The sequence below is a fragment of the Cygnus olor genome, chromosome 9 (assembly GCF_009769625.2).
Source record: "Cygnus olor isolate bCygOlo1 chromosome 9, bCygOlo1.pri.v2, whole genome shotgun sequence".
Classification (NCBI taxonomy): domain Eukaryota; kingdom Metazoa; phylum Chordata; class Aves; order Anseriformes; family Anatidae; genus Cygnus; species Cygnus olor.
The window spans coordinates 17,647,197-17,660,995 of record NC_049177.1 but is presented as its reverse complement, the minus strand read 5'-3'; the positions used below and the strand labels follow the sequence as shown (position 1 = coordinate 17,660,995).

The 13,799-nt window shown below is 39.0% G+C and overlaps 1 protein-coding gene and 1 long non-coding RNA gene across 3 annotated transcripts in view; one reads left to right on the top strand and one right to left on the bottom strand.

The window, feature by feature from the left end:
- The window catches only part of LOC121075095, a 44,785-nt gene extending 30,989 nt beyond the window's left edge, over positions 1-13,796 (top strand). The window contains exons 4-5 of one of the 2 annotated variants that reach the window (XR_005822714.1): positions 11,571-11,661; positions 13,704-13,796. This is a non-coding gene — a long non-coding RNA (uncharacterized LOC121075095). Of the gene's footprint in view, positions 1-11,570; positions 11,662-13,660 lie in introns of both variants that reach the window. The other variant, XR_005822715.1, reaches the window with a different exon arrangement.
- HRG (histidine rich glycoprotein) lies at positions 862-11,085 on the bottom strand. The gene is made up of 7 exons (XM_040567988.1): positions 10,888-11,085; positions 8,423-8,530; positions 7,359-7,446; positions 6,729-6,895; positions 4,869-4,985; positions 3,273-3,359; positions 862-2,351 (listed from the first exon to the last, which is right to left on the bottom strand). The coding sequence occupies exons 1-7, from the start codon at positions 11,083-11,085 to the stop codon at positions 1,242-1,244; spliced, it is 1,875 nt and encodes a 624-aa protein (XP_040423922.1). The 3' UTR covers positions 862-1,241.
- Positions 13,797-13,799: the final 3 nt, after the last annotated feature.

The following is a 13,799-nucleotide window of genomic DNA, read 5'->3' as shown; positions in this document are numbered from 1 at the left end:
GGCACTTGTTGGCAGTGAAGAGCCCAAATAGCTCTGCTTTGAATCTGTGCACACTTCAGGAATGCCTCAGATCCTGCATTCTACCTGGGTCTTGCTAGAAGTTTGGGTTAAAGAAATTGTACTTCAGAGACCTTGTGGATGAGCTATGCCATAAATAAGGTTGTTTGTACATTATAATGCGTTTATAAAAAAATAGATGGCCTTTACTCAGTTACACAAAATGCCGTCCCCATTTTGTTTCTTTTTCTTCAATGTACCTCTCACTCTTTATTTTACTTCATGCTATTAACAAGCTATTTTGAAGAGCAAAATTGTTTTTTTGTTTGTTTTAATTAGCCCCATGTTCTTGCTTGTGATATAGCAGATCTGAACTAACTCTTTGGGGTCCCAGGAATGTCTGAATTGTCTTTATCTTGTTGGGGCCTTCAGTATAAAGAGACATCAGTACCCTTTCTTCCTGTTTCTCCCAACTCAGTTTCCAGTGGAAATGTTCAATGATAAAGAAGACATTCACCTGAAAGAGTTATTACCTGCTTCTGCTTTTCCCCTCCCCTGAGAGCAATTATGAACTGTTTGAAAAGGGCTGTCCTTGAATGCAGCATTTCTGATATCTCTACCAGTAACTGCAGTAATGAAAGCACCTGTGCAGGCCACTCTGCAGTGTTACAACACAAGTCATTAACTAGTCTCAACCCTTTTCTAGATAACCTGGTAACCCAGCTACAATTAGTCAATTTATGCTAGACTATGCCTCACGGGTGCTGACTGTGCAGCTAAACAGCCACAGTGACAAAAGAGACAATTGTCAAGAAAAAAATGCTTACATGATTTTATTTTCTTTAGATCTTTAGAAAGTGGGAATGAATGTAGTACCATGGATCTTTTTTGTTTTTCATGGTAGGTGGTCAGATGTCCTCAGAGAAGTACATTATAATTAGGGACTATGAGGAAATGAAGATTGGTAGTTGTCAGCGTTAGGGAATTTTCTTTGTTAGAACTAAAGGAGCATTGTTCACAGGTGAGATTGGAACCCAAGCATATTCTATTGAACCTTTCAGTTACAGGGGAGTCTGAGATATCTGGGATCAAGAAGCAGGTTGGAATGCTTATATTAATCATTATTTTCAGTGCATCTCCTCCTTGCAAGTTGTATTCTCTTCCCCCTTCACCACATGCTATTTTCATTCATTGTACACCTGTCATTGGCCCTACAGCCCTCAGGTCAGGAACTTTCTCTGGGGTCACGGAGAAGAAGTTTGTGCTATGGAGCTATATGGAAACAAAGGCAAAAGTTGGGGAAGATCAAGTTTGGGTTTTCCTGGGCATGATTCTGATTGTGAATGGTGATCTGGAAAATCTACAGTTTTTGGCATCTCCTTTAGACTTGAGTCAGTGAAGGAAGTACCTTCTTCGGTGCTGGGGGATTGAGGGCTCAGGTGGGATAGCTCAGGAAATTTTGCACTGGGAGCTGTGAGAGAATCCTGTGTGTTTAGAACTGGAATGCGATAGATAGCTCCTGTTACCTGGAATGGAAAGTACTTTCCTGATGGGCCTGTCTTGTTGCAGTGATGTCTGTGGTAGTGATGATGGGGATGAGGATGGTGTCCTTGAGGAGGAGGACAGTGTGGTCCATGATGGTGAGGAGGATGTGGGTGATGTGGCCCATGAGGAGGGGGAGGAGGAGGACAATGTGGTCCATGGTGGTGAGGAGGATGTGGGTGATGTGGCCCGTGAGGAGGGGGAGGAGGACAGTGTGGTCCATGATGGGGAGGAGGATGTGGGTGATCTGGCCCATGAGGAGGGGGAGGAGGAGGAGGAGGACAGTGTGGTCCATGATGGTGAGGAGGATGTGGGTGATCTGGCCCATGAGGAGGGGGAGGAGGAGGACAGTGTGGTCCATGGTGGTGAGGAGGATGTGGGTGATGTGGTCCATGAGGAGGGGGAGGAGGACAGTGGGGTCCATGATGGGGAGAAAGAGGAGGACTATGTTGTTCATCATTGGGAGGAAGAGGAGAAGGGGACTGATCTGTTTCATCTTGGGGAGGAGGAGGACTATGTTGTTCATCATAGGGAGGAGGGGGATGACCTAATTCCTCTTGAGGAGGAGGTGAAGGACCATGGTGTGGTGGGCGAGGGCGGTTATGTCGTCTACCATGGTAGGGAGGAGATTCTTCATGGCTGTCTTCCTGTTCTTCGTTGAAATCATGGCTCTGCTCAGTGTCTTCAGGTTTGGATTGAAAATGTGGTGGGCGTCTGTCTCTGTGGTGATGTCTGTGACCAGAATGATGGTGGGGATGTCTGTGTGGCCAACCCGGACGTGAATGTCTGCATCTATGTCCATGGTGATGCTGCTGTTATAAAAACACCAGGGCGAGAAGCATTAAGTGAGATGTTAAAAAAACAGAAGAAAGTGGTGACAGAGAGGTGGGAGTTAATAGGTTTACATTTACAGTTCCAGTGATTTGTGCTGTATTTTTTCAGGATATACGAGAAGGAGTAGATTTTAAAATGCTGAATTACTGAAAAGCATCTGGAAATACTGTACCATAACAAAATGGAATGATCTAACCAACTGAGCAAAATCTGTAACGGATCAAAGCAAAATAAAAACCACACTGGATTAGCTGTTGTAATATACACTGGAATACCAAATATAGAATCACAGAATCATTTAGGTTGGAAAAGACCTCTAAGATCGAGTCCAACCGTTAACCTAGCACTGCCAAGCCCACCACTAAAGCACGTCCCCGAGTACCACAGCTACACGTCCTTTGAATACCTGCAGGGATGGTGACTCAGCCACTTCCCTGGGCAGCCCGTTCCAATGCCTCACAACCCTTTCAGTGAACGAATTTTTCCTAATATCCAACCTAAACCTCCCCTGGCACAACTTGAGGCCATTTCCTCTTGTCTTATCACCTGGTGCTTGGGAGAAGAGACCGAACACAGAACACATATAATAAAGACCATTTCCCCTCCTCTTGCTTTCTAAAATTCCCTTTGAACTTGTAAATCTCTACTCACTTTAACTAAGGAGTATGATTAGAGCGAAGACACTTTCAGAGGAAGCAGTGGGGACAGCTCGATGCTAATTAATCCTCTGATTGACCTAGTAGTCAAAAGCCAGTCCGTCCTCGCATGCTGCATCACACCCGGGGAGTAATAACGGGGCATAAACAACCTTTGCAACCTTTCTTCTGTCAGGCTGGACTGAGGTTGCAATAGCCTGCATTAGGAAATAGCCAGAGACGTTTCAGTAATTCAGTACATACCCAGGGATGGTAGAGTTCACAGCTTATATCTGTTCCATCGGGAGCATCTGAATTACTGACGATTCGTGCCTTGCAGAATCCCTTGTGCTAAGCAAAACAAAAGAAAAAACAATGCACATCTGGGTTCTGGTGATGGAGATAATAGAAGCCACTGAAAGGTCAACGTTTTAAAAGTTACGCTACTTCCTTTGATACCTAAGTATGTTTATATAACTTAGATCCTGAGCTTTCTGGCCAATGATACCTGCCCTGTAAAAAATGAATAAAATATATTTAATTTTTGAGTGTTCTTGACTGTGAAGACCACTTCCTCATATGCATCTAGAGGGCTGTCACTCTCCAGCCTACTTCTCTTTTGATGTCTTTAAAAATTAGTCATCTACTAATACCTACACAGGCTGATTTTTATTCTTTTCTGTCAAACATCTGTTCAGATTGGGCTATTCAGAAATTTTGCTCAAAGTCCTCAAAACCAGACACTGTGTAGCTATGCTGTTTGAGATGAAGCTGAATGTTGAGCTTTTTTTGTGTATTTATTTTTGAGAAGTAATTTGTTGTAATCTTTTAGCATTACTTCCCTTAGCATCCCATTTGCAGTGACTTCCCCCTGCTGTCCAGTCATCGTGCATAGAACTGCTCGTGTGGAAAGAGCACAGAACTCAGGAAATGATAACAAACATTGTCATTATAGAAATATCACAATCATTATTATCAATGATAGAAAATAATCTGTGTATGCTTTCTCTAGTAGCTGCTTTATCTTAGTACATGCTAGGGCCATTAGTAGCCTATTATGACCAGTGATTACAAATGTTAATAACTTTTTACACACACAACGGTGGTGTCAGCACTGAGAACAGAATTTAAAACCTCTGGCTATATGGCTTATGCCTCATTCTAGGGAGCTTTTAGTTCTGCCACCAGTTTATTCACAATCTTTTCCAGTCTTCTGGAGCATAAGGAACCAGAGAAGGAAATGAATTTACGGGAAAAAAAAACGTCAATTCTGCAGGTTTTATTTTTCCATATTTTTATTTCATTCCTTCCATTTCATTTCTGTGGAATAATTTATTTTGGTTTGTTGCTGCTGCCTAGTACTTTATTTGCTGTTTACTGTTATTGTAAAGGGAAGGTTGGGTGTTGAGAGTACTTTGATAATAATCTGTAGATAGGCCTGAATTATTCCACGCTCTGTTCCCCTGCAGCAGAGGGGAAAAAAGTAATCCTGGGCTCACTGGGATGGCACAGTGCATATATTTCATTCAAAATCTATGAGTCATGTTAGTGTAAATGTTTTTATGAAGATAGCATGAATAATTTACTAGGGGAATGGCCACAATTTGAAGGTGAAAGCCAGATCCAAAGAGAAGATCTGAGCTCTAGATCTGAAATATGCAACTCCAGTTACTTTTAGATTTGAGATTAGCTCCTTATAGAAGAAGAAGGAGTAGCTGTGAAATTAGGATCTGGACTTTGATACGCTGGTTCTGAATTTTGAGTTTGGGTGCATGCTTATAGGAAACATTTGGAATCATCATGGGAAGATCTTCCTGGTGCCACTCCTTCTATCATTTTTTATTCAAAGACTTTACTCACAGCATGCCAGTTATCCAGAAAGTCACATTCCAGTGGCTCCTCTGTCTGTTGCACACCTTTGGAACAGTTGGTCTCTTTTATAGAGAATCCTAAAATGTGGACTTCATTGGAGTCAGTCTGAAATAGAAGTCAAAGAAAAAGTGTGACAGGTGGTTTTTCTTTAAAAAAAAAAAAAAAGTCCTGTAATTTTAAAAGCAACTATACTCTATACTCTTATCAAAATCCTGTCTACATCATGCATTTATTACCTGTGCTGTTCAAAAGTTCGTACACACATGCGTATTCAGTAAGGAAAATGGATTAGATTATTTATACCTCACTTTCCTCACTCCTTTATAGGAGTTCCAGGAGATGGTTGCTTTGTTTCTTTGTCTGGCATGTGTGTATTATAAAATCTCTCTAAAAACACAGCCTGTGTTTTTAGGAAGTAGAGCCCTTAGAGTCTTCTCCCTAAATTGAACAGCTGCTCCAATGAAAATGGCAACCACCCCCTTCCAGTGATGGAAGTGCATAGTACTACAGTGTACTACAGATGTTAATTTGGGATGAAATTCTGCCAGTTTCTGTGAGGTTGTTGCTTTCTCTAATGTCAGCAGCATTATTCATAGAGAAGGCATTGCTCCATAAGAACAGAAGGCCTTTGTGATCCTGCTAGAATCCATAAAGAGATGCTTCACTTTAAGTTTCAACTGCAGTAGTAGTTTATTTCAAGTCTGTATTGAAGATGTCCGTAGCATGCGTGCACACAAGTTTCGCTGGTTTAACTGAGTGTTTAGAAGTAGTTGCCCATACTCTGTGGTATACTTTTTAATCAAACTTCATAGTGTCTAGATGGTACACAGTCTGCTGAAATCTAGTGGTACAGTCGGGATTCTCACTATAGCTATGGATGGAGAAGTGTGAAGACAAAGCAAAAAAAATTGTTTGGGAGAAATCCTTGAATCCAGGCAAATGGAAAACAGCCATGGGCTGAATGTGAGTAGGGATAAGTCCTGCATGGGAAGACAGTGCAGAACACTGTTAAGTTACTATGCAACATTGCGAGCTGCAGGGAGGTGGGGTTGGCATTCTCTAATTTGGGCAGGTTCTAGGAACAGCATGTATTGTGGAAGGGGCCATGGGACCTCATTACAGAGGTGTCCTGGACTGATATACTTGTACAGAACGATCCTGTGCTGTTTAAGTGAAGGTCTCCGGTATCTACCAGCAAAAAAATTGTGGTGGTGCAAGAGTTACACTTCTAAACACCCAAAGGGTAAGTCTTTGTGTCAGCATCACTCAGAGATGGAGGAGTTATTTACCAGAGCCAATAGTTCCTCAGGAGGTACAGCACAGATACACATTTACCTCCAGTCCTTCAGAGCTCTCAGAGTGCTGCTTTGTTCTGCAGCAGCCAAAATTATTCTGAATGTGTTCCACTTAGTGTTGCACCCATGAGCTAAATATTCTAATAGTAAAAAGTTATCTGACTTCGTCTGACAGGATGTATGACTGTGATAACGCACATGACTGTACATCTTGACAAACTATGGTTCGTAGTAAATAAACTCTTGTATGTTATAATATGTTAGTTAAATAGGCATGCAAAATAAAAAAATGCACCTAAAGAAGGCAGGCATTTAGAATGCCATCCCACTGCCATGGTTTTCAGCAGATGAGAAATCCTTTTGCTTTCACATGCCTAAATTAAGTTGATAAGACTTTGCAGAAGTAGGACCTTCAATTTTAAGCAGATTACTTATGCTGAGAGGTTACATGCAATATTTCTGATCCTAAAAGGATTTGAGTTCTGGGCCCATGGTTTTGGATCTGCTCCCAAAATGTCATTTATAAGTAGTTGTAGGACAAAATGCCACTTACCGTCTTTAAAACCTTTTCAACTTTGATAACATTGAAGTGGTTTGTGTGGTTGCTCTCGCTGTTGAATTTTTTCAGGGCCTTTGCAGCAATATCTTTATGTTGCTCGGTGACTTCTAAGACTTCACCTTTTACAGGACAATCTTTGCACTCTATTAAATTGGGAGGAACTGTAAAAAACAGAAAAGTTAGTAATATTGCAATACTCTTGGGAGTAAAATATCTATACGTATCTTTAATGTGACCTCATAATAAGAAGCTGAAATACCAAGTGTTTCCTTGGAGGTGAAATACCTATCTCTCATGCTACAAATACAGGTTTCTCCTGTCATGTGAAGAAAAGACAACTGTGGAAAAGAATATTCTTATACACCTTCTAGCTCGGCTTTAGAATTTAACCACCTCAAATGGGCATTCTTTCCAAGTTCAATTTTTTCTGATACTCATTACCAAGTTTTGGTGGACTGGAGTGATGTTATCATCTGACGTCAATAAAGTCGGCTTTAGAAGAGTAGGGTACTCTTAATTCTGTTACACATTTTTAACATACCATTGAAATTATCTAAAATCTGAATTGTAAGCAGATGAGATTGGTTTGAGGTATGTATTAGCTTCCAACAGTGGTTATTTTACCTGGACTTAGTGTACAATTAAATCCATGTAGTTGAGGTTTCTTCAACAGCTGGTTCGTATACATGATAATCTTACATTGCCCGAAGTCCTGAGGGGGGAAAAAGAATATATGACCGTGATATTATTTTCATTGGATTTAATTGGATATAGTTGATTGTAGAAATGATGCCTCCTTCTAATGTTCAGCATTTCTGAGAATAACAGATGTGGTCGTTAATGGAATGTTTGATCTAGTACCATTCAAAGATTGTGTTTAGGTACAAGTCTCCAACAAAAGACTGTATTTTAATTTTCAGTTTGCCTGACTGAGGAGACCAGGGAAAACTAACAGAGCCTTCTCAGTCATTCTAAGACTTATTTACAGTAAGATAATAGTAGCTAGCAGGGGAACTTAGGATACTCAAAGGTTATATAAATCTTTATCAAAGAGTGGATGAACCTTTTCTCCCATTCATTTTCTCTTAATAAAAAGAGTAAATGACTTCTTTTCTCTTCTCTCCTCATGGCCTTCCTGCTTTGTCCTGTGTGGTAGTATCACCACTCTCCTATTTAAATAAAGTTTGCACAGGTAGTTCCCATTCCAGAGTGCATCACTGTACTGCAACAAATAAGGACAAAGACTGCTACGTACCCGATGTGTACCGACACTGCAGGTGTTTTACATTGTCATACCACTAACACTACAACATACAACTGACAAAGTATAACATAGGCATTTCTGGCTTCTATACTAGGAATATGAGTTTTAAAAAAATCATTTCTAGTAATTGTTAACGATTTAGTTTCAAAACATCAGTTCTGTTACCAGCAGTAGAAGAATGGAATATAGCTCCTCTAAGACAACTAATGAAACACAGTTGTGCTTATATGATGAGTCACCCCTTTTCCGAACCTTTAGCTGATGTTTTACAACTAGAATCCAATAGATGTTATTTTATAGTGAGCCATATTAAAGCCTAGCCTTCACTTAGAGATGTAGTAGCACATGAATTTCTGGGCAGTTCAGGTGAAGATAAAATTAATGCAATATTGACGTATGAGTCTGCCTGGGTGCTGTTACTTGCCATGGAATAGACGTCACCGTATTCACAAGACTCCCAATGTCTTCCAGATAATACAGGGCATTCAGTTTCCAGCACATCCAAAGTTAAGAAAAGAACTGATGAATTTCCCTGGAAGAGAAGTGCAGATAAAAAAATACATATATATAATAGTTATATGTATACACACAAGAAGCTTGGTCTGAAAGAAACTTTTTTATAAGTAGGTGAGTTTCATCTTTAGTGTAGCTTCCCCAGTTCTGTATTGAAGTTTTTCTGAGCTGACAAGGATAGAATCATAGAATGGTTTAGGCTGGAAGGGATCTTTGGAGGTCATCTTGTGCAGCCATTCGTTCAAGGCAAAGCTAAGTTCAAAATTAGATGAAAGTTAGATCAGCCTTGTCCAGCTGAGTTCGATATATCATCAAGACAGATGTTCTACAGCCTCTCTGTTCAGTTCCAGTACTTAACTGCTTGCTCTCTGATTTTTTGTGTGGCCTTATATCAAGTCAGAATTTCCCTTTATGCAGCTTATGGCTGTTATCTCTTAACCTTCTGTAGAGAACCTATGAGAAGAGTCTGTTTTTAACCTGGCATCCATCACGTATGGAAAATGGTAACGTTGAAAAGTTGTCATTCCCTCCTGATTTTCACATTGAGCACATTGGTCTATTAGCAAACCTGTTGTCTAGACAGCCTGTTTTACAACTACATCCACTTCAGATGACCTTAGCGACCAGATGCCATTTCAGAATTTTGTTTCCTGCCCTGTTTATTCAGGGAGTGATACAACAAAACTGAAATATCTCTGTAAATTCAGGAACCTTAGCTCCGAAATTCTTCTAGTATGTTTTGTTTCTGGAGCAAGTAGGATGGGGAATAATGATTTGACTGCCAGTGTAATGGAATGTGATATTAAGAATTAACTGTGGTCCACAGAAACAGTATGGTATTTGTCTGCGGGGAAAGGAATCTCAATTCACATTTGGAATGAATTATGTAAACCTCAAGCAACCCCTGTATGGACATTCAGAATGAAAACAGATATATTTCATTTTATCATTTAGATAAAATGATGCAAAGCCCTTCACTGTGAATGTGTCCTCAGGTTTTATGAAATTTCATCCATTCAGATTCCTCTTTCAGAGTGTTTCTATATAGACAAGACCTTGGGAAAGAATTCCAGCAGTCTAGTGTAATATTTTTATTAGTAAGTATCCACCACTGTCATGTTAAACATTAGTTTTGCAGTATTCATATGGCTTAGCAACGTCTATATTTTAAAATTAAAGGCTAAGTGATTTGCACAAAAACATGTGTGGCAGAACCAGGAAACCAGAACCATAGCTGTCCTGGCACCTGTCCTACCTGCTAGCCACATGATTGCTCGCTGATAAGGGAGAATATTTTATTTTATAAATTCCAATAATTTGGGATTTCTCTATGCTGAAGAAGGCTGTTTGCATCCTAGATGAGCTCTTCAATCATCTGGCAATTGCATAAAAATCAAATAGTATCACTCCCCATATCCTTGTCTTTGAAAACCAGAATGTTCTATCTGGTTTTTTGTTTGGTTTTTTGAAAGTGTACCTGAAAACTTGTAGCAATCTGGGTCTTCAATCTCTTTTTGAGCTTCTTCTCGTCTTAACAGGCAGTTAGTTTTAAACAGCTCCATCAAAACTAGCTTTTTTTTTTTTTTTGGTTGCCATAGTGAGGTGTATAATATAGCTCATGAACGTTGCAGATGTGTAGATTGTTATTGACAAACCAAGCAGTTAAAAGGTAGCCAAGTGTACCAGTAAATTTGCGTTTCCTCGATCTCTTTTATCTGATAGTTAAAGAAATTTTGTGTTCTGTTGCTTTTTTGGCTATTGATTTGCTTTGGCATTCAGGCAGGCAATGATTGAGAAAAGCTCATGTATACTCTCTAGGAAATAGAAATAGGAAAGAACCTATGAAGTGGGAAATGACTGATGTAGGCTCTCTATCCAGCCTTTCCCCTTTTTGCAGAGTGGTATTTTCATCTCGTCTGTCTTCCTCAACTTTTCTCCATTCTCTCCAGTTACTCAGAAATCTCCAAAATTAAGATAAAAACAAAATACCTATCGTGAAGTATATATTGATCTAAGTCATGTTAAACATTCGCAGATTAAAGAAACCCTCTGAGTATAAATTATGAACATAATATTTGAGACCTGACAACAGAGCAGACAGATTAATTTCAAGTATTATATAAAGCTGTTCAGAGCATCTCCTATGCTAACATCTGGTCAGCCAAGGAAATAGAGGGCAGTCAGCGTCCTTTGAAATCAAGCTTACATACAATAAATCATGCACAAATTCATACTGTGATAGCGTAAATCACAGCTGATTCATTGAATTACATCAGCATTGCTCGGTTAAAAACAATAATTATCAGCTTTTAATGATCTGTCTCATTATTTTAAAATCACCATCCTGTATAAATCAGCTTTTTAATTGATACTTACTATATGTAGTTCGTGTGCATCAGCAACACGGAACAAACCGAAAACGTAGCCTTCTCTGCGATGTCTGTTGACCAAATCGAGGGCCACTCCTGCATCTGTTTCGACGGTCTTACAGTCTGTAGGTGTAATGCTTGTTTTGGTTTGGGCATTATAGCAATGCAGTAGTGTTAGGAAAAAAAATGAAGCTAGATGCAGCATTTTGTTTGTGGTGTTAGGTCACCACTGCCCATGCCCTGGTAAAGCCAGTAGTCTGCTTTTGAATCAGAGTGGTCTGCAGAAGTTATAAATGAATGCTAAAAGGGCATGGTTTTATATAAATTTAAGTGTTGTGTCACAAGGCCATTACCTTGGCCCTGGATTAATGTTTACAAACAGTAAGTAAATGATTACATAGTGATTGAGCAGATTTTGAGGAAAGTAGGCCTTACAGTGCTTTCTGGACCATCCATCAAAGGGAGTATGTTTGTGATTCTTTAAGCAGGCATTGTGCAATCGTGTTTTACTATGAAGAATATTTAGCTTCTAACAACATGCTGATGAGCCTGTAATTAAGGAGGTCCAGTTCATGTATGCAGGTATTTTGCAATCTTGGTTTTCTGTTTACTATGAAAATAGTTGAAATGAAAATACGCTGAGGTATTTGTGGCCATATTATGGCTATATCCGTATCCTTGTTTTTGCAGATCCTTAATGAGAAGAGAACCAGTGAAAGGGAAACGAGAAGGTCACTCAGATTTGGAGAAGGGTTGTAGCCCAATGTGCCCTTGCAAACAGGTGGTCTATAGCTTCTATGTAAGTACCTGCTACTCCTCCAGATTGGGAAAATTTTGAGCAGACTTCCATCAGCTTTACATCTTTTCAGAACAGTACACAGAATAGGATTGACTGGCTTAATACCAACACAATCAAGGCATGGCATGAAGTGATATAAATCTAACTTTGCACTCAATCTAAGTAGTTTTGTGTGCTCTTTGGCTGTAGTAGCTTTCAAAAGACTTATTTAGGGAATTGCTGATATTTTTTAGTATTTATTAAAATAATTCAGTGCATAGTAGTCTTCATACCTTTCGCAGGATATCTCAATATTCTCTACGAAGCGGAAAGGAGAAGATATTGTCTTATTTTATTCGAAATGTTTTATTTAGGATAGCTCAAGACCTTCTTAAATGGCAGTAATGACTTTGTCAGGGAGTGGCTGAGTTTTCAATGCAAAATTCAACCTCTAAATAAGAAAATATAAGAAGTCAATGTGAGCCCAAAATGACAAGGTCAGTTTCAGATAAATTTTCCAAATACAAGTTGGTGTGAGAGATTGGATCAGCTTCTTCCAGAAAAAGGTGCTACCTGGATAATTGACTTGGGTTTACATGTTTGACTTTGAAGTTTTTGTTTAACATATTTTTGTGAAAAACCCTAAGAAATATTGTGAGCAATCACACTTAACCGTCATTAACTTAATTCTTATTCAGTGAAAGCCAACTTTTAGCATGTCTGTCATCTGAGAAATCACATTCAAAAATGCACAGAGCCAAAGTAGTGGCTTTCTTTTATAGTTAGTTCAGAATTCACTTAATAGTTCTCTGATAGTATGTAAGCCAAATGTGGTATCTTATAATATGATGGTGATGGGCACTTAACACTGGTGTGAATCAGTTTAAAACAGATAAAAATAGTATGTCTCTATGTAGTAGTAGTAAACTTCTGGAACTCTTTGCCACAGAAAGATGTGGAGACAAACGGTATCAGCAGGGTCAGAAATGGTTTAGAAAAGTTCATGGACACACCTCCCACACATGGACAGCAGGTCCATGCTCCAACAGCATGGACCAAAAAAGTTCCAAAAGTTCTTGGAAAGCAGGTACAAGTGGATACTAGGCCTAAGCAGAGAAGTACTCTTTAAAATCCCTCATACAATGATTCTGGATACTGAAAAAGTACAAGGGGAATGGATTGAAGAAAGGGGCAAGCTTATATGCTTCTCCTAACCACAATCATTTTGCATGTCGGAATACTGGGTTGGATGAACCACTCTTCTGATGCAGTAGGGTATTTCTTTTGTTTATGTTTTTATAATGTTTCATTATAATAATTCAGAATTTCTTCTGGAAGGTTGAAATAAGAGGTGAAATAAATGCCATGTAAATGATCGAAGACATTTGAAATACATCTCATCAGTTAACAATAATATTCACATCATTGCTGTGTTCCAAATCCCACCCCCATTCATTACTTAAAATGCTGTTTTATTTTTCAAATGGGCAGTCATATTGAAGAAAGGCATCAAATTAGGTAATTTATAACATAATTCCTTGAGTCATCTATTGTTTACAGATTGTTTGTTTGTTTTTTCCTCTTCTTGTTCTGTGCTGTTCATTGTGACACTGATCATTTTCTTGACAGGGGCTCATGTATTTTTTATGGATGAAATAGAAACACTATGAACAAACAGTAGAAAATGTACAATTTTTGCAAAATTAACTGCAGAAGTAAAAGTAAGGTTCTGTTCAAACCATGGGGCTTTGTCCTTGATTTCTTTAGGAAATAAATAGGATTAATTATAAGGTTATATAATAAAACACAATGTAATATGTATCATATAATAATATGCATTGTATAATAAGATGATGTGACGTTATAATGTTATATATAATATTTATATAGGTATAATAAGGGTAATTATAAGAGATTGATCCATAAGGTAATAAAAAAACCACTAGCTTTTAATCCTAAACAGTGTGGAAGTCCTATTCCCTGTTTATACACTGTTATGCAGAGTGTGACTGTGTAAGGGCCCTGAGAGCTTCCCTATCCCACAGGTTTGGCTGCTGGGGCTCAGGGTCAGCGCAGCGAGAGCACAGCCGGGGCTGTTCCAAAGGAAACTGAGAACTCCAAAGATGAAGATTGTGATAAGC

Excerpts from the sequence above, each read along its gene's own strand:
- HRG (XM_040567988.1), bottom strand. The coding sequence starts at position 11,085 with ATGCTGCATCTAGCTTCATTTTTTTTCCTAACACTACTGCATTGCTAT. Across the intron at positions 4,986-6,728 it reads TTGAAAAGGTTTTAAAGACG|ACTGACTCCAATGAAGTCCA; the intron begins GTAAGTGGCATT and ends CTTCTATTTCAG. Across the intron at positions 3,360-4,868 it reads TTCTGGATAACTGGCATGCT|CACAAGGGATTCTGCAAGGC; the intron begins GTGAGTAAAGTC and ends TGTTTTGCTTAG.